The sequence below is a fragment of the Python bivittatus genome, unplaced genomic scaffold, assembly GCF_059951505.1.
Source record: "Python bivittatus isolate LINGU-HERP-01145 unplaced genomic scaffold, Pbiv_v1 ctg000080_np1212, whole genome shotgun sequence".
In the NCBI taxonomy this organism is placed as follows: Eukaryota; Metazoa; Chordata; class Lepidosauria; order Squamata; family Pythonidae; genus Python; species Python bivittatus.
In genome coordinates, this window is record NW_028277035.1 from 27,674,776 (window position 1) to 27,699,603 (window position 24,828).

Here is a 24,828-nt window from a genome sequence, read left to right on the forward strand (position 1 = left end):
GCTTAATTTTGTTTGTGAAATATCTATAATTTATATTTTCTCACAGGCCCAATGTTTTTTCCGAAAACAAGAGGGTCCTTAACCTTTTTCACCCATTACAAAACAACTGCCTAATACCACAAATATATTTTGTGTAGATTGTGAAGAGCCTGAAGAGATATATGGGGATTCCAACTTTGGTAGTAAGAGAGGCATACATTCTCCACCACAGGCAGGTGCTCTAATAAAATCATTGCTAGTAAGAGCCTTTATTGGTATGGATCATCAATACTAATCTGGTTGAGTCACCTCTTGGTCGTGCCAGGGAATGACTGGAATCCTGTTCCTCTACCAAGATAATAATTTACAAAGGAATTGGGGATTGGAAAAGGCATCTGTACTATAGAGTTACTTCTTTTTCCATTCAGAACCAGTAGCAAAGCAAAAAGTTTATGAAAAACAGGATACTTACTTTGCCAAGTGATTCATGAGCAAATGGAGCATCTGTCTATTTTTCTCTGGAAGTCTGTGTACTAAGCTATGGATCTCTGAAATTCTGGATTCTTGATTCTCCAGTTCTGCAGTAAGACAAAATATTTTTTTAGTACAGTTTGACTTTATGATTCAGCTACCAACTACACAAAGCAAGCTGAAATCCATGCGTTCCTTTAATTCTACTAATGTAATATGCATACTTGCCCCCATCCACAAAAACTCTCTACTCATATCAAGGATTGTTACATTCAACAAATCCATTTAAAAATATCTTTAAAAGTCTAAGAACCTCAAATGTTATCTTAGGAAAGCACTACATTTTGAAGACAGAAGTTGATAATATAGTTGTAAAAGTGTTTGAACAATCAATCCTAAAGGATTGGACTTTCACAACTACTCGCATGTTATAGAAAAGTAGCAGACTCACTGTACTGACCACTTCCTTCCTCTATCTCATCTAGAACTACTGGGGCCAGGGGAAGAAGGTAATATCAGTTAAAACCTCTATTTTAGTTTGACAGGGAGCAGGCTATCCGAGTAGAAATAATGAGATTTGTTATCACAATCCAAGTTTCTGCAGAAAAAAATGTGACAACTGTTGTGGCCAAAACCTGACTCACCTAAAGCAACCAAATCACTTTTAAGATGCAACATAATTTTATTTGCATGCTTACAAGCAAATGGAATTACATTTGTAAATACAGCAAAGGAATATATTGTTTTCCTATAGCATTCATCAGTTTCATTCAATTCATTTCATTCAATTCAACAACGCTAACACGCTTTAGCCATTGTTTCCCTATGTATTCCAATGATAAAAGGAGAAAAGATCTCCCAGATCAGTTAGAACACACACTCTTTCTCTCAAGTTCCTTCAAGCACAGCCCACTGGGGCACATACAGTCTTCAATCCCTCACTTGCATTTACAAACTGATTAGACATATTCAGAAAGAGGAAAATTGTCAATTGTCAATAGGCATAGTGGTTTCAAAGCAAAAGCCCCTTGCTCTGAAAGTACCAGCTCCGGGAACAAAACTGAAACAGTACAATCATATCTTGCTTGTGAATCCTCAAAGTGTAGGGCTGTTCATCTTGAGGTATGTAGTGCTGGCCTGCTTTATGGTCTAGCCCAGCAGCAACCTTCCTATTGTCTTACATTCATAACCTCTATAAAAACATTATTAAAATAAATACATTCAATTATTTATATGATAACAACCTGGAAAGCTTGGGGGGGGGGTAGAACATTTTCATTGGTGCATGTGTCTCTGTGCACTTTTTCTTTCTTTTATACACACACAGGTATCTCCTTTCTACACCTCAATGTAATCAGTCCACAGTGCTATTATGCCCCCAAGCATTAGCAGTCAGGAGTCTGGAAAAGCATTAACTTATCTTTCATAATCCTTCCCATTGTTTGTACATAATGCCACCTCCATCAATCAAGCACTAACTACTTTTTGCAGAATACAAGAGATAAAAGTTAAATGATTTCTATGTGTTTCTGTCCTTCCACTAAGCTAGTGTTGTGAAATGATAAAAAAGCTGAGTATGAATTTTCAGTTCAAATCTCCTATCTACTATGAACTCACTTAGCCAAGCCACTCTCTCTGTCACTCATCATCTGGAATATGAAGATAATAGTACTGACTTAACCCCAGAGTATTTCAACGGATTAGAACGATATACGGGGAAGCATTTGGAATATTCACAAGCTTGTTACGATGACTGACTGTTGTTCTCATCATAAGATACATCTTTGCAACCCAATCAAGTGGAATCATTTACTCTGAATGTGTAACACACCTTTTAATTTCTGTTCCCATATTTGTGGCCTTTGCTTCAGAAGAGGAACACCATCTTCCAACATGTAGGTTATTAACAACGGAAGGTTTTTTGGAAAAGGAAAGGCTGCATTCCCAGAAATGACAGGCATAACACATAGGATATTTCTGAGGTTTTACCATACTTCCCTAAATCTCTAATTCAAGAGTCTCCATCTCAAAATGGCTCTGTGTTGCACAGCTTTTGGTCACTGAGAACTAATTAACATTTTTTGCAAGGGTGAACCCACACCATCACAACTATCTGCAGTTTTGATGAAAAGAGGTTCCAGGGGTTTAGAAGGCACAGGAAGTCCTGCAACCTCCAGGTATCCATCCCACAGAGGGTAATATAGCAGGAAGTCTGAGCTCAGGAGAACTATTTCAGGTTCTGGTTAACCCACAGAGTAGCCAAGAGCCAGTAACTAAATCCTCAGCTAGGTTCTCTCACTGTTGAGAGAACAAAATAGGATGACTTCATGTAACGGAGGCAGTAGCCATGGCAATAGTAGCAAAGAAAATATATATTCTGCAATGGATATATTAATATGCGACCTAACTTATATTATCCTTCCAGCTCCCATACTCATGTCAATATACAGATCAACTTGTGGATATTTTTTTAAAAATCTGGTATGTGGCAGATAACAACTTGTTTCTTGAAAAGAAGGCAAAAGGCAAAGTCATTTTCAATGTCCTCAAAAGAATTAATACAACCTTAAATTCTAGTGTTCAATTTTAAATTTAGTATTAAACATAAGTGATGAAATAGTATGACCTGAAGGATGCCTGAGTGATTTCTTGTCAGAAACACTATAATTAAGGGAGACATTTTTACCCATGAATAACTGCAATTATAGAATACTATAAAACTTCAAGTTATTAAAAATAGCAATTTCTATGTTTCTGGTAAGCAGAGTTTCCATGCTATCCCATCACATTTCTTTTAATGTGAGCAAGCTCTCGTTAACACACTCTTGTACAACGTAACGCCTATCCACAGAATTTACTTAGAATCTGTTCTGTTGCATTTTAAAACAATAATCTCCTTGAACAGATTGTCACAAATTACTTACTTGCTGCTTTGATGAAGCTTCTTTGAAACTGATACATCATGAGTGGCCCAGGGAGCATTCTGGAATACAGATTAAAGCATAGATAAATAAGAGCAATAAAATACTTGGCAAAAAGGATTATTTGCAATTGAAAGCCTTCCATTGTCATGTATCCCTTCTTCAACATAGGCAAGGCATCATTAATACTGCAAGGATGGGGAAGACAAAAAGGATTCCTTTCATTCAAAAATGCAGCCATATTTATTTACTTATTCCAATCAATGATATGACAATAGGGGAATGTTCCTTTATTAAAAAAAATGCACACATGGTCTCTTCATGACACTTTAATGAAAGTGAATTATGCCCCAATCCAAGGAAATCTCTGCAGACCACCAAAAAAAAAAAAAAGGTTGCTGATGCTCATAAGTCTGGCTAGAGTACAAAAGCATCGCTAAAGACTTCAGCTTCCAGCAATCTATCATCAGGTAGACAGAGTGTACAAGTGAAGAAAATGCACCACCACTAATTTCTCCAGGAGTGGTCATCCTCCAAAAGCAAAGTGTATAGCACTCCAGGAGGTCATAAAGAACCTCAGGGTAATGTCAAAGGATCTGCAGGCTATTATTGCATTGACCGATGTCAGTGTTCATGAGTCTACCATAAGAAAAACACTGAAGAAGAGCAGTGTGCATGGGAGGATAGGTGTTATCTTTTGGCCCCTCTCTCAAAGTGACATTTCCAAGCAAGATTCTCAATGAGCCTTTTTTAAAAAAAAGTTTTATTGAGGTTAGGGTTACAGGAATTTAATCAGCTAAATGATTACCCATACAGAACTAATTTATCTCTTGAAATACCTTAGGGTGGAGACTTACTCCATTTCTTTTAATGGCTTCCTGTGGAGTGGCAAGGAGGAAGATTTATCTGCAGATAATGGATAACCTTGAGCTGACTGATTACCAAACCATCCCCTGAATCTTTATCAACTTGTGAACTAACACAATACTAAAGAGGAAACTGCTGTTCTCCAGAAAGATCACTGCTGCGTGCCTTACGTTTGCCCAAGACAATCCAGCAGACTACAGTGCTCTGAGATAGAAATCGAACTTCCTGGCATAATTGAGAAAATTTATATTTGTAGAAAATGAAACACTGCATTCCAACAAAAAAATTGTCAACCCAACATTAACGCATGGTGGTTGTTTGGTGCTGTTTTGATCCTCAGGACCTGGAGGGCTTACAATCACTTAGGGACCAGTGGATTCTGGACTATGTCAGCAAATCCTACAGGAGAACATCAGGGTATCAGTCCATGAGCTGAAGCTTAAATGAATGTCAGTTATGCAGCACAATAATCCTAAACACAAGTCTACAAAAGAAAGAAGGTAGCAATAGAGATTTCATATTTTGGAATGGCTGAGTTTAAGCGCTGAGTTTAAGCCAAAGGAAATGCTGCAGCATGACCTAAAGGAGGCAGTTCATGCAAGACAGCCCCAAAATATCAATGAATGGAAGCAGTTCTGCTAAGAGGAATGGGCCACAATAATTCCAAGTTGATGTACAGGGAGGGGAAATGTTTGGTTTCAGTCTTTGTTGCTAAAGGAGGTGCCCCTAGTCACTAAATCTAAAGCTTCACATAATTTTTCCAACAAAAACAGTGAATGTTGGCTCAAAGGGTTCAATAAAGGTATAAAACAGTAGTCTGGTGCAGTTTCTTTAACCTGAATCTAACTTTTAATGAGACTTAGATGAAACTGACATCACACTGTAGGTTACAGTAGTGCATGATTACCACTAGTTCTAAATGGTTCACAACATTTCTCACCACTATAGGGTGTAGAAATATTTCTCTCTTTATTTCTCCTAATTACTGATATTAAGAGAAGGGTGAACAATAATAGAGATCTGGGCTTGTTCTTTAAATACAGGGAAAATAAGGTGGGGACAGCAAAAGAGAAGGACTGACCACGACAGATTCACATTATTAACCAGCTTCAAATATTATTCAAAATGTTTGCAAAATATCCATTCTTTATGAAATATTAATTTCTTGTTGTTAATACTGTTAACAGCATTTCTAAAAGCTACTTAATATCCCCCCTTTACCTTGAAAACTCAGATTTATGAATAGTAAATGTGCATTTCTAGATCCATATATCATATGAACTAAATTATACAGTTCTGGTGCCTAACTTTGGATCCAAGCAGCAGCAATTCAACAGTGGATCTAATTATCCAGAGGCAAAAAGCAGCTCCCCTTTGCTGAATATGTTAAATGGAAGCTGTATAGGCACCTACTGAGACCACTTTTATTTGACCTAAATTCAATGACCTAAGTAGCCCCTTCCGGTTCTATGATTTTATGATTCCATCAAATCTAACTTAACGTCTGGTTATTTGCTTTCTACTAGCAAACAACATCCACCTGACATGATGCAGGCTAGCAATATATAATCCCAGGTTCCCCATCGATTAATTTGGAATAAGCTGAGCTTCCCTCCACTCAAAGCACTGGGAAATTTACTTAGGAATTCCAAGCAGTCCACTACTCCCCTTTATTGGGAACATGATAAGGTTTCAAGCCCTCCCAGAAGTCTCCAACTTTTATTAACCAACCTCTCACCAAAGATAAGTAATGCCTCTAGTTTATTATTTGCTAACAACAAAAAACTCTGTTAAGATTAGGATCTTCTCCTCACACCTCTAAATGATTTATCCCAGCTGTAGAAAAGATTGTCAAAATGTGGAGAGAGTAGAAAAGAAAGCTGTTGGTTATTCTTCCTCATGCTTGTGGTTTATGACCAGCTGCCAAATAAATATTTGCATTATCTTTATTGCAGCATGATTAATAGTAATAAATTGCATTGTTCTCAGAAAGTGTCAAAGGAAATAGTGGTTCCTTTGTTTCCTGATTTTCCTAGACTAGTGCTCCTCCTTCTCTGGATTTAGAAGCTAAGTAGGATCAGGTCTGATTAGCACTTGATGGAAGACCTCCAGAAAATGGCCAGGATTATAAACATCCTGGAACTATTTCTACATTGCTGCTAAGAAATCTACATGTCCATATCTATGAAGTCACCAGGAACTGAGCTGGACTTGAAGTAAACGTTAGTTTTAGTGCTCACCTATCCCTACAAATAACCTGGTTTTATAGCAGTATTCTTCACATACTTTAAAATGCAACCATAAATAAACTCTATCTTGAACTCAAACTAGGTCTTCATCTCTTGCAAAACTTCATAAAATAAGACAGCTTGAGAAGGTAGAGAAGAGTTACTTTCTAAACCTAAAACATCAAAATATCCTACAAAATGGCTGCCTGAAAATCAGAATGCTGTTGGAGATAGTTAACATTTAAATCTTGACTACTGAGATGTACTGCAGTGAGCTTTTAGAAAATTATGCTTAGGCATAATTCTTGATAGGAATGATCAGCATTAAAGTAGTTTTTATACTACAGAATACCAAGATTGATGAACCAGTGGAATTCTTTTAGACTCAAAAGCACAAATGAGTATGCAAGGAAGCAGCTAGGAAAGGAGACTCTAAGGAGAGTCCAAGCGTCCTTCATGAAGAGTAACACTGGAAAGAAGAGATGCAAATACTCACCTTAAATAAGTTTTTAGTGCACTGGTGATTGTTTTAACTTCCCACTCTGCACAGATGTCATCTTCTGTTTCAGCAGTTTTGGGATCTAAGGAGAGAGATACGAATGAGATCATAAAGGAAGGGGGAAAATCACATTCATTCCAGAATATCCACTGTCAGTTTATTGAGGTCTACCATATTTGGGGTGCAAAAATCCAGATGACCTCTAGATGGGACCAGAGTTATAGTTTTTATTTTATTTTATTTTATTTTATTTTATTTTATTTTATTTTATTTTATTTTATTTTATTTTATTTTATTTTTGCTGTCATCTAATAGTCATCTGGATTTCTGTAGCCCAGATCTGGTAACTATGGTTTAATATGATTTTCTGCATTGCCTATACATTCTCCCTGTTACGCTTTACAAGAGGTTGGTGCTGTATTTATGGATGCATTGACTTGAAGTGTGCTCCTTTGGTTAAGAGATGTATTCTGACACTATGGTTCCTCATCTGTCTGGACAAGTGTAACAGGCCAAGAAAGAAAGAAGGAATCAGCAGTCCCAAAACAACCAGAACTGATCCCAAGAAGTCCCTCCAAACTGACAACCACTGTTTCTATCTGGCATCAAGAGTTTGGAGAAGCTCAGCAAGTAAACTGGAGAAAAAATGCAGGCAAAACAGGATGATAAAAGCAATTCAATACTTTCAACTTGCACACAGTATCATAATAGCTGGGCAAAACAAGCCCACAATATCACACACACATGAGAACAATTAACCCACAGCTGAAATCCATCAATCCAAGCCCAAATTATAACTGGAGAGAGAGAGAGAGATTTTAAACAAATCAAGACGAAATTGGCAATATTCTTCATTACAGTAATTCTGACCTAAAATAATCCCATATTTGCATGTGACAAATGAACCTGTCCAGTTTCCTTGTTGGTAGTTTTGGAAGCACATGATCATGGAAATGGGACCAAGAGGTATCAGGCTGGATTACTAAATCTTCATCTGTTGCCAAAAGGAAGTTCTGAATTTCCCAGAAGCCCTGATAAGAGAAAGAAACTGACAGCTACTGAATGAATTGCCAGCCTCTTTCCCAGTATTTACACAGGTAAACTGAAGGTATGGGAGAGAAATGGAAGGGGAAGGGGGCACAGAGAACAAGTAAAAGTAGCAGCACATAAAGTACCATCCCACAGGAAAACATAAAATTTGAGTCATACTGCCTGTTCCTTTCTTTTTTAGTCCTGCCAACCTTCTTGCCCATTCTCTGTCCCAACACAGACACAGAACTACCTGCCTGAGGGAGTGCTGAGAAGCCTACCTATCCCACAGCCCATGACAGTCCCCCAAACTGCCTGTGAGGAAGAAAATATAGGTAGTCTTCATTTAATGACTGCTTTGTTTAGTGACGATTCACAGTTACAATGGTGATGAAAAAGTAACTTTGCGACCAATCCTTGCGTTTACGACCTTTGCAGCTCTGTAAAACAAAGCTGAAGTAAGACCATAACCACAGTGGCAGTTTCACTCAGCGACCGCTTCACTTAACGACTGAGTTGCCAGTCCTAATTGTGGTTGCTAAATAAGGACTACCTGTAAAGTATTTAAAGAGGGTGAAAAGCAATAGCAAAGGAGACAGAATCATTCCCAAGCACAAGTGCCATCATGCAACTGAACAGATAGAGAAAGGGAATGAGAGGAACCCACATAAGTTATGTAGGGCACATCCTTGGCATCTAGCACAATCACTTAGAGACTAGAAAACAGGGCAGCCAACATACACACACACTCTATGGGAGAGGCTTTTTTTTTTTGGAAAACAAAAGATGAATTCCAGCATGGGGTTAATTCATCACTTGGTTTAGGGGCATTACTCTGCCATTGGAAAATTTAGGGGTTTGTCACAGCATCTCTAAACTTCTGCAGAATGACCTCCCTTCTTCACTCTTTTCCACAGTATGTTCATATTTGATGCTTCATTTCCAGCTCATGGATAAGGGATATTATTCTATGAGTATAGTTATATCCCCTTCATGGATCACTGCCTTGTCGTGGTGAAGGGGCTTGCGTAACTCAGTGAAGCCATGAGCTATACCGTGCAGGGCCACCCAAGATGGACAGGTCATGACAGAGAGTTCTGACAAAATGTGGTCCACTGGAGAAGGAAATGGGAACCCACTCCAGTATCCTTGCCAAGAAAATCCCATGGACAATGTTAAAAGGCTAAAAGATATGACGCCGGAAGATGAGCCCCTCAGGTCGGAAGGTGTCCAATATGCTACTGGGGAAGAGCAGAGGGCAATTCCAAGTAGCTCCAGAAAGAGTGAAGCGGCTGGGCCAAAGCTGAAAGGATGTTCAGCTGTGGATGTATCTGGAAGCGAAAAGAAGGTCCGATGCTGTAAAGAACAATTTTGTATAGGTACCTGGAATGTAAGATCTATGAACCAAGGCAAGCTGGATGTGGTCAAACATGAGATGACAAGATTGAACATCGACATCTTGGGAATCAGTGAACTGAAATGGACGGGAATGGGTGACTTTAATTCGGGTGACCATTATATCTACTACTGTGGGCAAGAAACCCTTAGAAGAAATGGAGTTGCACTCATAGTCAATAAGAGAGTGGGAAAGGCAGCAATGGGGTACAACCTCAAAAACAACAGAATGATCTCAGTGCGTATCCAAGGCAAACCATTCAATATCACAGTCATCCAAATCTATGCCCCAACCACTGATGCTGAAGAAGCTGAAGTTGACTGCTTCTATGAAGACCTACAACACTTTCTAGAACTAGCACCAAAAAAAGATGTCCTTTTCATCATAGGGGATTGGAATGCTAAAGTAGGAGGTCAAGGAGTAATCGGAATAACAGGCAAGTTTGGCCTTGGAGTACAAAATGAAGCAGGGCAAAGGCTAAGAGAGTTCTGTCAAGAGAACAAGCTAGTCATAGCAAACACTCTTTTCCAACAACACAAGAGACGACTCTACACATGGACATCACCAGATGGTCAATACTGAAACCAGATTGATTATATACTTTGCAGCCAAAGATGGAGAAGCTCCATACAGACAGCAAAAACAAGACCAGGAGCTGACTGTGGCTCAGATCATGAGCTTCTTACTGCAAAATTTAGGCTTAAATTGAAGAATGTAGGGAAAACCACTAGACCGCTCAGGTATGACTTAGATCACATTCCTTGTGAGTACACAGTGAAGGTGATGAATAGATTTAGAGGATTAGATTTGGTAGACAGTGCCTGAAGAACTATGGACAGAGGTCCGTAACATTGTACAGGAGGCAGCAACTAAAACCATCCCCCCAAAAAAGAAATGTAAGAAAGCAAAATGGCTGTCTGATGAGGCTTTACAAATAGCTGTGGAAAGAAAGAATGCGAAAAGCAAGGGTGAAAGGGAAAGATATAAGCAACTGAATGCAGATTTCCAGAGAATAGCAAGGAGAGATAAGAAGGCCTTCTTAAATGAACAATGCAGAGAAATTGAGGAAAACAATAGAATGGGGAAGACTAGAGATCTCTACAAGAAAATTGGAGATATGAAAGGAACGTTTAGTGCAAAGATGGGCATGATAAAGGACAAAAAAGGCAGGGACCTAACAGAAGCAGAAGAGATTAAGAAGAGGTGGCAAGAATACACAGAAGAATTATACAAGAAAGATCTTAATGTCCCTGATGTCCCTGCTGGTGTGATCACTGACCTTGAGCCAGACATCCTAGAGAGTGAAGTCAAGTGGGCCTTAGGAAGCATTGCTAACAACAAAGCTAGTGGAGATGACAGTATTCCAGCTGAGTTATTTAAAATACTAAAAGACGATGGTGTTAAAATGCTGCACTCAATATGCCAGCAAGTTTGGAAAACGCAACAGTGGCCATGGGATTGGAAAAGGTCAGTTTATGTTCCAATGCCAAAGAAGGGCAATGCCAAAGAATGCTCAAACTATCGCACAATTGCACTCATTTCACATGCTAGCAAGGTTATGCTCAAAATCCTACAAGCTAGGCTTCAGCAATACATGAACCGAGAACTACCGGATGTACAAGCTGGGTTTCGAAGAGGCAGAGGAACTAGAGATCAAATCGCCAACATTCGCTGGATCATGGAGAAAGCACAAGAGTTCCAGAAAAATATCTACTTCTGCTTCATTGACTATGCAAAAGCCTTTGATTGTGTGGATCACAACAAACTGTGGCAAATTCTTAAAGAGATGGGAGTACCAGACCACCTTACCTGTCTCCTGAGAAATCTGTATGCGGGCCAAGAAGCAACAGTTAGAACCGGTCATGGAACAACCGATTGGTTCAAAATAGGGAAAGGTGTACGACAAGGCTGTATCCTGTCACCCTGCTTATTTAACCTATATGCAGAGCACATCATGAGAAATGCCAGGCTGGAAGAATCACAAGCCGGAATTAAGATTGCAGGGAGAATCACCAACAACCTCAGATATGCAGACGATACCACCCTAATGGCAGAAAGTGAAGAAGAACTAAAGAGCCTCTTGATGAGGGTGAAAGAGGAGAGTGCAAAAGCTGGCTTGAAACTCAACATTAAAAAAACTAAGATCATGGCATTTGGACCCATCAATTCCTGGCAAACAGAAGGGGTAGAAATAGAAGCAGTAACAGACTTCATTTATTTGGGCTCCAAGATCACCGCAGACGGAGACTGCAGCCATGAAATTAAAAGACGCTTGCTCCTTGGGAGAAAAGCTATGGCAAGCCTAGATAGCATATTAAAAAGCAGAGACATCACCTTGCCGACAAAGATCCGCACAGTCAAAGCTATGGTTTTTCCAGTAGTAATGTATGGCTGTGAGAGCTGGACCATAAAGAAGGCTGAGTGCCGAAGAACTGACGCCTTTGAACTGTGGTGCTGGAGAAGACTCTTGAGAGTCCCCTGGACTGCTAGGAGGTCAAACCAGTCAATCTTAAAGGAAATCAACCCTGATTGCTCATTGGAAGGATTCATAATGAAGCTCAAGCTCAGATACTTTGGTCACCTAATGCGAAGAGAGATCTCTTTGGAGAAGACCCTGATGCTGGGAAAGATTGAAGGCAAAAGGAGAAGAGGATGGTAGAGGATGAGATGGTTAGATAGCATCACTGAAACAATGAGCATGAAACTGAGCAAACTCAGGGAGGCAGTGAAGGACAGGAAGGCCTGGCGCAATATGGTTCATGGGGTCACGAAGAGTCGGACACGACTTAACGACTAAACAACAACAAAATAGTTATATGAGATCTCAGGGGGCACTTTCTCACAGGAAGCTTTGATTGGGTGGCCATCTCCTTGAAGCTGAGCTGTTTCTACTGGTCTCTTGGATAATTTCTGGTGGTGGTGGATCCTGGAGCAACTAAGGTAGGGAATACCTGGGCAGTTCTATGAGTCTCTGTAATGTAGCTCCTGGCATGATTGGTGCCCTCATAGCTGGGTGATGGTGGGGATTGTTGGGATTTTGTACACCATGGCCTCAAGGGTTGTGGCTGCCAGTTATGGTAAGTCTTCTGCTGGAATGCTATTGCCAACTGCCTATCTCAGGTGTAGTCCAGGAGGATGGTAGCTAGCTAATCATAGTGGGATGTGGACCTTGGGCATGACCCAATCCTTTTGTTCTATGTAGTGAACTCTTTGAATTATGTGTCTTCATAGTTTTTACATTCGAACAGACTTTGCCTGTTGGTTTATGCAGTAGAAGTCCCTTTTGTTCATTTTTTCCCTATAATTCACAACATGATACTATCTTTTATGATGGACTTTGGGTGTGCTTCATGCACCTCTTCATAAGATGTTCGACATGGATGGTCTGCCTTGTTCCATTTTTTGCTTTGTTACTTTTGGGGCATGGATAGGAACAAGTCCTGTGTGGATATGGACTGGGAAATGTGGTCCCCAATCTGTGATAACTGAGCTGGGGAGAGAGATTCCCTCTGTGGCCCCACTCCCTACTCTGAAATGGCTGATGACTGGGGAGGCCTCAGAATGCCCAGAGGGCTGGGTGATCTGTGGAATACAAAGTTTCCTTTACATCCTGCAACAATAACAGGAGAACAGCAATTGGGTGGCTGCATTCTGTTGCTACTGCTCAGTGATTCCCTACTCATCTGAGGGAGGGATATTTTGGTCCTGCTCTGGGTAAATAGATAGTTACCCTCCCCCTTCTTTGTCCAGATGAAGCCCTAAGAGCTTCAGGAAGGAAGTGACTATAGCAGGGCAATTTTTCTCATGCAATCCTAGCATATGCTGGCATATTCCCAGGGAGATCCTGAGCTATTTTGGTTTTTGAGGCTAGGTTGTGTGTGTCCTATTAGCATGGTTCATTCGCATTTAGGAGCATGTAGGATTCTCTTTCATTGATTTTGAAGCTGAAGCACAAGAAACTCCACTGAAGGGCTTTTCCAATTTGCTGGCTGTAAACACTTGCTGCTGCCAGCAGCTCGATAGGGGTGTGGGATTCAGTTGGCAGGGGAACAGTATAACATTATCTATGAAGGTACAGAGACTTTGCAGGGTGGAGGCACACTTTCCGAAACAAAACAAGAATCAGCATCTCTTAGACGCTCTTATAGGCGACTGAAGCAGTTAAGCAGTAGCGTGGTCTACTGGAAACACTGATCAATCAACCAGGCATACTTTATATAATAGCTGAGTAACCTAGATACGGACACACATTTTTATGAATCTGCCTCACCGCATTCCTTGCAGGGCTGATTCTAATCTAAAAGTTGATCAGCAAATCTCTCACACACATACACACACAAAAACCACAGAGAGTCAGTTTCTGTCATCCTCTGGCAGAAAACTAAAGGGAGGAAGAAAGAGAATGAATGCATAGTGGAGCTCTGACTGGAATTGGATGCACAGAAGTCCCACACCCACTGAAATCTGATGGTCATGATAAACAGGTGGCACTTTGCAGTTAATCTGAGAAGGAGCAAAACCTGCTGCTCAGTTCAGGCACTGATATCACCAGGGGCAGTTCAGTTCCTGACCTGTCTTTGTGTTTTTCTTCATCTGGTCGTGTCTGGCACTCACTCTTAAGAGGGGAAATACGCAATCCTGCACCTGAGAACCACACTGCAGCAGGAGCAAAGCTTGCCTACTACTCTTCACACTTGGTAGCTCAGCTTCCACTGGCAGGGAATCCCTGGGAGTGTGAAACACAAGCCATCCCTCCATCAACTGCCTGTCACAATGAGAGGCATTCTGCTAATAATAAGTAGCACGTCTGCACTGTGTCAAACTATGTGAAACAGTTTGTGGATGAATCATTTCTGGCAGAGCAGCATGTACACTTGTATGCTTGCCCAGGGTTGAACCATGCTAGACACAGCTCTGCCAACAAAATAAAAAATAAAAGTCTGCCTCAAGACACACGCACACCCAAAAAGTACAGCCGCTCATACAGTGGCTACATTTTGTCTGGATTGTGTGGGAGAAAACCAAGTGTGTACACTGCTGTATAATGGGCCTTTTGCTCAGCACTGTGTCAGCAAATTATCCACTGAGCTGCTTTACCCAGTAGACCTTAAGCTCACAACTCCACAAACCTTTCGCTAGATGAGGGTTCAGGTCAGACTGACATTTGCTGCTGGAAGGCAAGGAAATTCTGCTCATGAGGTTCCCGCTGGCTTGCAAAACAGAAACATCTGCAAAGAGCCTCAGGAGGCCCGCTAAGTAGAGTTCAAGATTAAGGAAGATTGCAGTCAAATGACTTTATCTTTGCTAGTCCTTACAAGGTATGTCTCAGGAAAGAAAAGGAGATTGGTTTTTAGTGCTGAACGAGCTTTATGGGTAAGAGGTTGTGGTATGTAAAGGTAAAGATATAAATTAAGCAAGCTTCTTTTCAGATATTGCACAATGGATACTGAAAGGCTAGGATGAACTGGGCAGCTATTGGCTTATCTATGCCTAATTTCACTTTGTTTTTCTCCTTGTCTCTTGTCAGCCTTCCCAGGTAGACCAGACAGGAAACATGACTAGATGAGCTAATTCTACTTTATTGTAAGGCTACATTAACAGAATCGTCCAAGTCTGAAAGTGCAAATCTCCCACTGTCTCCTTTACAGCCTGAGAAGTTAGGGAGGGTCCCTTCTGAGCCTCTTTCTCCATCCATTATGCAGCTGCGGGCTATGCCCTCTCTTATCTGATCATTCCCTAGGCAGCATCTCTTTACCCCGTTTCTCAAGGTCTTTCTCACATACCATTACATCTCTTGATGCCCTTGCATTCTATGGTCTTTTAGTTTTCTCCATTTATCCTTAGAGTTTTTCTTTTAAATATAAACCATTATTTCGCACTCCACTCTGAAATCACATTAGCTCTTTCAACCATCCATGTGAACAAATTCTACTGAAATGTTAGCTTTCCCTGAACGATCCAAATTTCAGCATAATTTCAGCTCATAAACCCCAAACAATTTGAAACAGTGGTATGCAGTAGAGGAGCCAAGACGAAGAAGCTGTAAAGTCTGTTCTCTGTTCCCTATTCCCTGAACCACATCTTTCAGACTGGCCATTTGGACTTTGCTTGTGTCAGCTTTTCATACATACAATGCAGCCATATCAAATTATAGAGAAATTACTTAAAAAACAGCTGGGCAACAGAGCTATTTATGGCATTGCATTGTGAACCCAACCATTTTAATAGGCTCAGTTCTGTACCCTTGCCTTACTCAGAAGACCTTCTAAACAATCTGCTTTCAGAAAAACCTCACAGTCACTGTCTCTTGGAATGGATCTTCCCAATGGTCCAAACACTGGGCTATTCTGCTAGCCTTTTGGAAAACAAATTAATCCTGTCTTATCCATGCTCCCTTATACTGCCAACACACACACTCATTCACAAATACAGTGCAGGCATGAAACATATTGACTTACCAGATCACATGATGTGCTCATCTAGTGTTTATGAGAGCCTGCATTTCCAAGTTAAACATGTTAAAAAACAAGGACAACTAGCCTTAAAAAAACCCACCTATAAAATATATCTACTGTAGAACTATCTAATCTGACTGGCAATAGTTCTCCAAGGTTTCAGGCAGAAATCTTTCCTTTCCACCCCTTTAATTGGACATGCCACACACTGAGCCCTGGGCTCCCTTACATGAGCTATACTTCCAAGTGCCAGTCTCTTCCCTCCATGAAACCCAACATTCTCCCCTCTAAGTATGCCCTTGTTTCCTGTTTTTCTAAGGAAAAGGAGATAAAACTTAAAATGTGTCTAGCATTCTAAACTTTCACACATTTGTGTTCTGAGTTATTTGTATTCATATCTACAGTTACATGTACAGCATCTTCAGGGTATGATCAGATTGCTGGCTTCGTTAGGGGAAGTGACTTATAAATTTTGGTGCTATTAACCTGCAAACTCCCCCAAAGCTGTTCTGAAGATGCACTGCTTCTTTTTCATCTTTTAAAAACACTGCCCAAAACATTACTTCTTCTCTCATGCTTTCCCTTCCCAGTTGCTTCTCCTTCAGGCCCAGTGCTTCAGTTCTGTTTCCTATTTATTCTTCTTTTAAAAAAAAAAATCTCTCTTTTCCTACATGTTTTAAATTTTAAGTTTGGAAGCAGGAATTGTGTTTAACCTAACAGCCTGCTAAATGATTAAACTAACAGACAAGAAGAACTAGAAGTGTGGAAACAGACTCTTCTACCCAGCTGCTATTCCCTTCTGCCTCATTAATATCCAGTTAGAATTACCTTCATTCTAATGGAGCTCTTTGGCTATACCATATATGGAGATAATTTCAACGTAAGGAGAAAATGTGTGCTTTTGTTTCTCAAGCATGGCACAACTATTCTGCTGCAAGTTCATGGGACAGGAAGCCAATGAGTTCAATTGGCTGAAAGCCACAATATTGTTCATGTGATGCTCTCAATTTTTACCAGATGTTAAAGTCAATCAACAGGATGACTTATCACGTGCCTCGCTTAGCTTCTAAGGAGTGTCAGGCCACTCACTGTTAGAAACAGAGTGCTAGCCTAGAACAGAATGGGCCTCCTAGAAAACCTAGAAGCCTCATGTCAGGAGGCTTTCAGCTTAATTCAGTTAAAGTCCAACTTTCCCTTTTAATGCATTTTACCTATGCTGTCTCAAAAATATACAAGCACACAGAACATTGCAAATCTTTGTTTTGCAGTGCCTTGTGACTTGATAATTAAATAGCTGAGGTCAGTTTGATATGCAAAATTGGCTTCTACTTACATCCTTTTTTCCCCTCTTACCATTCCATTCAGGGGTATAAGATCACAATACTGCAACAACAACAGATGTCAAAACTGGCTAAATCCCATAGTCAGAATCTGGGCTCTAAAGATTTCAGCAGCTCCAATAGCTTCTGGACAAATCAATTTGATTAGATATTGGAGGTCCCATGTCATGGAAGTACAAGTCTTGCTTCTTACGTGATGACTACTCTGCCTATTGATCCTTATTTTATAATATATACCTTTGACATATTGATTATGTGCCATCATTGTCAACTCTTAGTGACCATATGGATAGATTTTCTCCACGGTGATCTGGGACTAACCTGGTCTTCCAGGTCTTCCAACTGCCACTGTAACTGAGTTCATCCACCTTGCTGCTGGTTGTCCTTTTCTTTCCTTTCACCTTTCCCAGCATTGGTGCCTTCTCCAGAAAGCTGGGTCTTCACACAATGTGTCCGAAGTACGAAAATATGAGCCTGGTCATTTGTGCCTTGAGTGAGAACTCTGGGTTGATTTGTTTGACAATCCATTTGTTTGTTTTCTTGGCTGTCTATAGTATTCTCAGGAGTCTTCTCCAATACCAAAGTTCAAAAGCATCAATAGTCTTCCTGTCCTGCTTCTTCAAAGTCCAACTTTTGCTTCCACAGTATCACAAAGAATACCACTGCTTGCACTATTCTGATCTTTGTAGATATAGACATATCATGGCATCTGAATCTCTTTCCAAGATCTTCTTGGTGGCTCTGTGGCATTTTTCTTGATTGCTTATTCCTCTACCATTGATGGTTGATTCTAAAACGCAGAAGCTATCCACCACTTCAACATCTTCATTGTCAATTCTCAGACTGATTGTTCTACCAACTGTCATTAGTTCGGTGGTCTTTATATTTAATTTTAGTCCCATTTTTCCACTGTGTTTCTTGATTTTTATTACTAGAGCTTCCAGATCCTTTGCATTTTCAGCTATCACAGTAGCAACATTAAATAGCATAGGTTTTAGAAGTTTCTTCCTCCAATTTTAGGACCATGCTCATCTTCATCCAATCCAGTTCCCTTAATATATATTCAGCATATAGAATGAATAAGTAAGAGGAAAGTATACAGCCTTATCTCACTCCTTTGCCAACCTGAAGTCAGTCTGCTTCACCATGTTCTGTATGTAGCAGCTTTCTGTCCTGTATATAAGTTTCTTAGGAGGACAATGAGATGTTCTGGGATTCCTAGTTTTCTGAGCACATTCCACAGCTTGATGTGATCAACACAATCAAAGGTCTTTCTATAATCAATGACACACATAGTGACTTCATTTTGGTATTCTTTGGCTTTCTCAATTATCCCGTGTGTTTATTTGGAAAGGAGGACTGAGGCATCACCAATAAATAGACAACACCCTGTTTTTTTCTCTATTTTTCATCATGACTAGGTCCACTGGATATCAAACATTCTATCAGATAATCTCTCTTTCCCTCACATACCATCTTCACAATCTTCATCCCCTACCTGGATTCAGAAGTTCTGCAAAATACCCAGTCTTGGTTTAATGTTTAACATATGCATATCACTCACATGATACTGTTTCAGGCCTTTTCAGGCTATAGAATCTTGAATTACCATCTGAAAATCTAAACACAGCACACAAGATTTTAATCCCAGATAAAACTGACATATTTTCTCTTTTCCCACAAAAGCTAGATGCCAAATTATTTAGTTCTCTAGCTAACATTCTATGTCACCATCACTCTTCAAGTTCAGAGGCTTCACTACTTTAAGTACAATGTAAGATGTGGAGAGTGTAGTTATTATTATCAAGACAAATGCTACTTATTTTTTTTCCAGAAACATATTTTGGCTAGCATTTAAATTAAGCTGGATAATATTTATCCTTGGTTTGAAAGGTTAGACCTCTGAAAACTACTGTGGAGTGCAAAAATCTGTTGCAAGGGCCTCAAGAGAGGTAGTTTTTCAGGATACACATTCAGAAAACAAAATGATGTTGTGCAAAGGATCTCTATTTCAAGGCTACACCCACAAAAACTGCCAGAGGGAGGCAGAAATCATTTTAAAAGGCTCAGATAGTTTGGAAAATGATCTGAGATAGACTGACAAGAAATCATTAGATTCCTCACCGAACTGCCAAAACTGACAAGCATGTCTCTGTGTGGCTCTGCCAAGAGGCCGTCAACAGACTGTCCAACCTGCCTACTTTCAAATTTATTTTTAAATTTTGATGAGAACCAAGTATAAACATTCCTGAAGATGCCACCATGAAGGAGCAGGCATAAGAAACTCCATGAAACCAGTTACGATAGGCTAGAATAAATACCACAGAACCAATCCCTTAACCAAATCAGGGATGCAGGCAATCACCTTTCAAATGAACAAGTATATTTTCCCTGATGTTCTCCTCCTTGCTGAACTGTGGTGAGTGGCCACTTTCCAGCACTTTCCTTTGGGCAGAAGAGAAATAGAAATGTCACTTCATCTAACCAAAGGGAATGTATAGTTTGTAGAATTCCAGTAGCTGCAGCATAGTAAAACTGACTTTCCTCTTAAGTTGAAGGAAGAGCCAGAAGACAGATTAGAGGAATTGGGAACAGTAACTATAATGGACAGAGGGAATGGCCTTGAGGGACAGGAGGAAGAGCCACTACCAAGACATTGGTCAGATAAAAGAAGACTAAGTCCGGGGTAGTAATATATCATGAGTAAACATCTCTGAAAAGATAAAGGGAGGAAGGGAGGAAGCACGTTCAGACTTGTACGTTTCTGTTACTATAGTTTTACAATAAAAGTAGTACTGATTTATATTACATTGGATCCCTAGTTTGATCTACCTTGATGGGTCTCCCAAGGCTCTTTCTTCCCTCAAAGCATCATATTAAAAACCTTTCTTCTCAGGCTCTCCAATATGGGAGCAAAGAGTTAAAGCTACTCTACCAGCTCGAAGTAGACTCTACATTCATGTTCTTATGTGTAATATAACCTTAGAAAATCATATTCCGAAGGTAAGAGAAAAAACATTGTCCATAGTATCCATGAGTTTCTTCTAAAACAAAATCCCTCTGCAGATATTAGACTAGTAACAGCATTCTAGCTTTGGAAGGAAACTCAACACACACAAGACATTTTATCAGAAATTGTTTTCATAGTCTTTAATGGAGATCCTTGATATATCTAAATAATCTTGGAAAAGTGTGCCTTCAAGTAGGTTTTGACTCCTAATGCCTGCCTGGACAAGTCCCTGCAGTTTTCTTGGCAACATTTTTGGAAGTGGCTTGCCAATTCCTTCTTTCTAGGACTGAGAGAGAGTGACTGGCCCAAAATCACCCAGCTGGATTTGTGCCTAAGACAGAACTAGAACTCAGAGTATCCTAGTTTCTAGCCTAATGTGTTAATCACAGCACTAAGCTGGCTCTCATACCTGAATAGCCTATGTTAGAACTTTTCACCAAAACATAAACAGGAATAAAAAGGATTGATGTATTTTTTTCAGAACTTTTTAATTTGGTGTGATAGTTACTATCCAAAGTGAAAATGTGGCAGACACTCTCATCAAAAAGATTACTGTCAAGATTCAAATGACTAGTTCAAGAAGGATAATTCTGACAAGCCTCAAAACTAGGTTATTTATAATGCCAGACGTTTTGTGGGAGATTACCTTTACAAATCAAACAATACTGTCCCTCTTTACTATATGTACTATGGCCAAGCAGAGAACATTTTCTTCCATGCATATGTCACATAGCTGGAAATCTTAATTATTAGCTGAATTTTGAATTTACTAAAGCAATTTATTTATCTATTAAAGCAATTTATATGGCCACCCAACATACTCAGGGTGACCCCAGGCGACTTACAGAACTAAAACCCCAAATACAAACCCACTACATCCCCACTCCCCTGGTGACAACAATACATTCAAGCAAACCACTTGATGGGCTCTGTATCAACCTGGGAAATCCAGGCCCACTGGCAAAGCCATGTTTTATTTATAATTTATTTATAATTTATTTTATAATTTATTTATAATAAACTATGTTAAACCACAGTCTTTTGCCAGGGTTGGAATCACTCCTTTCTTTGTCCTTAATCATAGCCAGAATGAGGATTCCACCACAATTTATACTGTCTTTGGATTAACTACAGTTTGCTGTGCCATATAAATCAAGACCTGGGATTAATTTTAATTATAGATCATTCAAACAAGCCACATAAATTTAATAAATACATAAAATAAAGATGACTCCTCAGCTTGTGGAGATTTCCTAATGCTGGCAGCCTATTCCCATCATCTGACTGATCTTCTTTTTGTTTCTCTAAGCTATACCTTCAGGTATTCCTGCATACAGCAAACACATGTGAACTGACTTTGCTCAAGAAGACATGATACATATGTCATAATCATCCTCACAAAACCTAGTAAATAATACAACTCAATAACCAGGCTGGTTTCTTTTATATACTTTTTTTATAACATGGATGACACAACAAACCTCCATTTCATCACAAAAACCCATGTTTGAGAACCTGTATTGCTGCTACCAGATCCAATCAGGTATAAATGCAGTGTCCAATGTCTTATTTCATGTATAGGCAACTTTGTGGGCCAGTGGGCATACCTGGCATACTTTCACTTGATAACAAATCATAGAGCAGCAAGTCAAGCTAGATGGGTGTGTCCAATATCCATTCAGAAGAACATAAACTCTTTACCCTCCCCTCCAGCCCTCCATGATGTTCCCGAAGCTGACTTTTTCTCGTGTTGGTGGTATATTTCTAAAGAAACAATTGGCCTGAAGTCTTTCATAATTTTTTATTTTCTAAGAAGGATTATGAGACCTATGTAGTACCCAGAAGTATTCTTATAAAATGATGCTAGAGCTTTGCAGTTTTCATGGTCAAGTCTGTCTATCCATCTGTTCATCCATCCATCCAGAGTTGCAATAGGATTGTATCTCCTCAGAAAGAACTGGTACATATCTCAAGGTGTTCTAAGAGTCATAATATTATTGGAAGGCTCTGACCTCTATGGCCAGGAGTGCCTTCTTTGGTATGTGTAGCACTAGTAAGTATAGCATTAATACCCTTTCCTTGAAAGAAACAGCCTAGTTATTACTGTTCATGCACTGGCAGCCTTAGATTTCTATTATTGTAATTTTCTCTATGTATGGCTGTCCTTCCACTTCATCCAGAAGCTGTAGGTAGTGCAGAAAGTTGCTATATGACCAGACTGCTAAGGGATGGCTTGGCTGCTAAGTATGGCACTCAGCCATTCACAGTTGCACTGTTATTATATCTTTAATTACTCTATAAAGGTTGGTTCTGGATGGTAGATTTTGTCATTGTTGCTGCCACTGATGAACCAAAAGCTAATTCTGGAGAAGACTTTCAGTTCTATGTGTTTTTTTCCCCCCTATCCTGAAAATAATGTGTTAAAGTCAAGAAGGCACTTGTTGTTAATAAGCAATACTATTTATCACTCAGGGGTGGGGGAGAGAAATTCAACAGGTAATTATTCTGCTTTTTTCAGTGGGAGGTATCAGGAACTTCAAGATTCAGCCTCATCAAATCACACAGGATTTCTGAAACTAGCTTTCCAGCAGCTACTGCACATCTAACAGTTGGTTTACCTAAGGCTCCAAGTTCAAGCCACATCAAGCATCTGGTGCTTCCTGTTAAGTATAGAAATGTGTCTACATTCTCTTGTCACTTTATTAACCAGTTATATTTCCCTGAAACCTGATCCCTGTTACCATTTAAACCAAATGTTAACCTGAAACACCAACCACACTCGTTTCTATATGTAGATGGGAAGATGCAAGGGAAAAAACTGTCTACCATACTGATCACATCAGAATGATAGAATGAACACTGTGCAAAAAGGAACATTCTAAGAAAGAGTTAGGAAGTAAAAGGTTTCACTTCTGAAGTTTTATGCAAACCAGTTCCTTGCTTGTGCTATGTAAGCTCTGTTTGACTATTAGAGTATATATAGAAAATCAAGTAGTCACTTTTCAGACTAGTTAATAAATATAGAACAGGCACTGCACATAGAGAACCGCCTTAGAGGAAGATGTCTTTTTCCATCTAGCCAGTTCATTATCTGTTCTTAGTGACAGGAATTTTCAGGTTCCTTTCTCTCCCCAGGACCAGAAAACCCCTTATGTCCAAGGAGACAATTTATTGCTGCAATTTCCCTCTCTTCAACATCTTCAGTGTCTCTTCTGTTCACTTGGTACATACAGATCAAAATCCTTGCCCCTACCCTCAACACTTGCCAAAACCACTGCAACTGTCTATTTTCTTGGGCCTTATTTCTTATTCTGTGGAGTCCTTGGGGTTCTCTGAGCTTGGCTCTTTTCTTGCAGATGTTTCATTACCCGGCTAGGTAACATCTTCAGTGCTAAAATGGGATGGGGTTTGCTCTCTATTTATGTGGTGCGGCCTGCCTTGCCAGTGCTGGTAAGGGTGGGGGTTTTGTTTTGCTCCTCTGGTAGTTCCTTGATTAGAGCAAACCCTATCCCATTTTAGCACTGAAGACGTTACCTACCCGGGCAATGAAATGTTTGCAAGAAAAGAACCAAGCTCAGAGAACCCCAAGGACTCCACAGTTCAACCCTGAGCTACACATATTCGCTTCTTATTCTTTAGCAGATTCTTAATGTTTCAGCTAAAGTAATTCCTATCTTTTCTCTCCATAAATAACTACACTATCTCTTGCTATTCTGTCCATCAACTCCAATCTTCTATTCCTCAGTTGTAAAACTTCTCAGTTGCTTTTCTTTGATTTTTCTTTTGTGGGGGGCTGTCTTTTTGTCATAAACGGATCCCAGGAGAATGTTAAAATACCAATAGTCTGCCCTCCAAATCTCAACTGAAAAGAGAGTTAAGTGCATGGGAGGGAGGGAGGGAGGGAGGGAGGGAGGGAGGGAGGGAGGAAGGAAGGAAGGAAGGAAGGAAGGAAGGAAGGAAGGAAGGAAGGAAGGAAGGAAGGAAGGAAGGAAGGAAGGAAGGAAGGAAGGAAGGAAGGAAGGAAGGAAGGAAGGAAGGAAGACAGGCAAGCAATTTTGGCACAGTTCTTAAAGTTACATTTCTTATCATGACCAACTGGGAGAGAAACAGTTTAAGTAACTTGATGGAATGCCTCCATTAAGTGATAGCTGGAGAGAGCCAAAAGTCTGTCAGCACTGATAATGAGTTGCAAAGTTCTTTTTTTACTTTTGTTTTACATAGATTGTAGAGCTAAAAGAACATATTCATGTTATATATTTGCTACTTTTATTGCATATAGAAGGAGAGAGGAAAAAGGAAGGCCGCAATCACTGAAGTTCAGTGGGTCTCTTCCTCCAGCTGTCCTGTGACAAGGATCCTACAAGACTTTCTTTGTTCTTTAATATGCATTGTATTTTTAATTACAAATGCTTATTTTGATTGTAAAGCATTTTAGAAGGATTACTGTTCTGAAAGGTGGGTATAAATTATTGCAATATATTAATAAATAGTATCTGCTATGTATCTAGGGTCTAATTATCTAGGAAAAACTTATAGGTTCCTATTATTAGCATTTCAATTTATAGTGGTCAGAATATGGAAGTAACAGGTAGACTTATAATTAAAAGGCACCAGAAATTTCTGTGAATTAAAA

General features: G+C 39.7%; 1 protein-coding gene across 6 annotated transcripts in view; it reads right to left on the bottom strand.

The window, feature by feature from the left end:
* ARHGAP26 (Rho GTPase activating protein 26) overlaps positions 1-24,828 on the bottom strand; it is a 264,334-nt gene that overhangs the window by 91,427 nt on the left and 148,079 nt on the right. For all 6 annotated transcript variants that reach the window (XM_088133702.1, XM_088133700.1, XM_088133699.1 and 3 more), the window contains exons 15-17: positions 6,963-7,047; positions 3,375-3,433; positions 452-557 (exon numbers count right to left, since the gene is read on the bottom strand). In XM_088133702.1, coding sequence (XP_087989828.1) covers positions 452-557; positions 3,375-3,433; positions 6,963-7,047 — 250 coding nt within the window. The remainder of the gene's footprint in view (positions 1-451; positions 558-3,374; positions 3,434-6,962; positions 7,048-24,828) is intronic.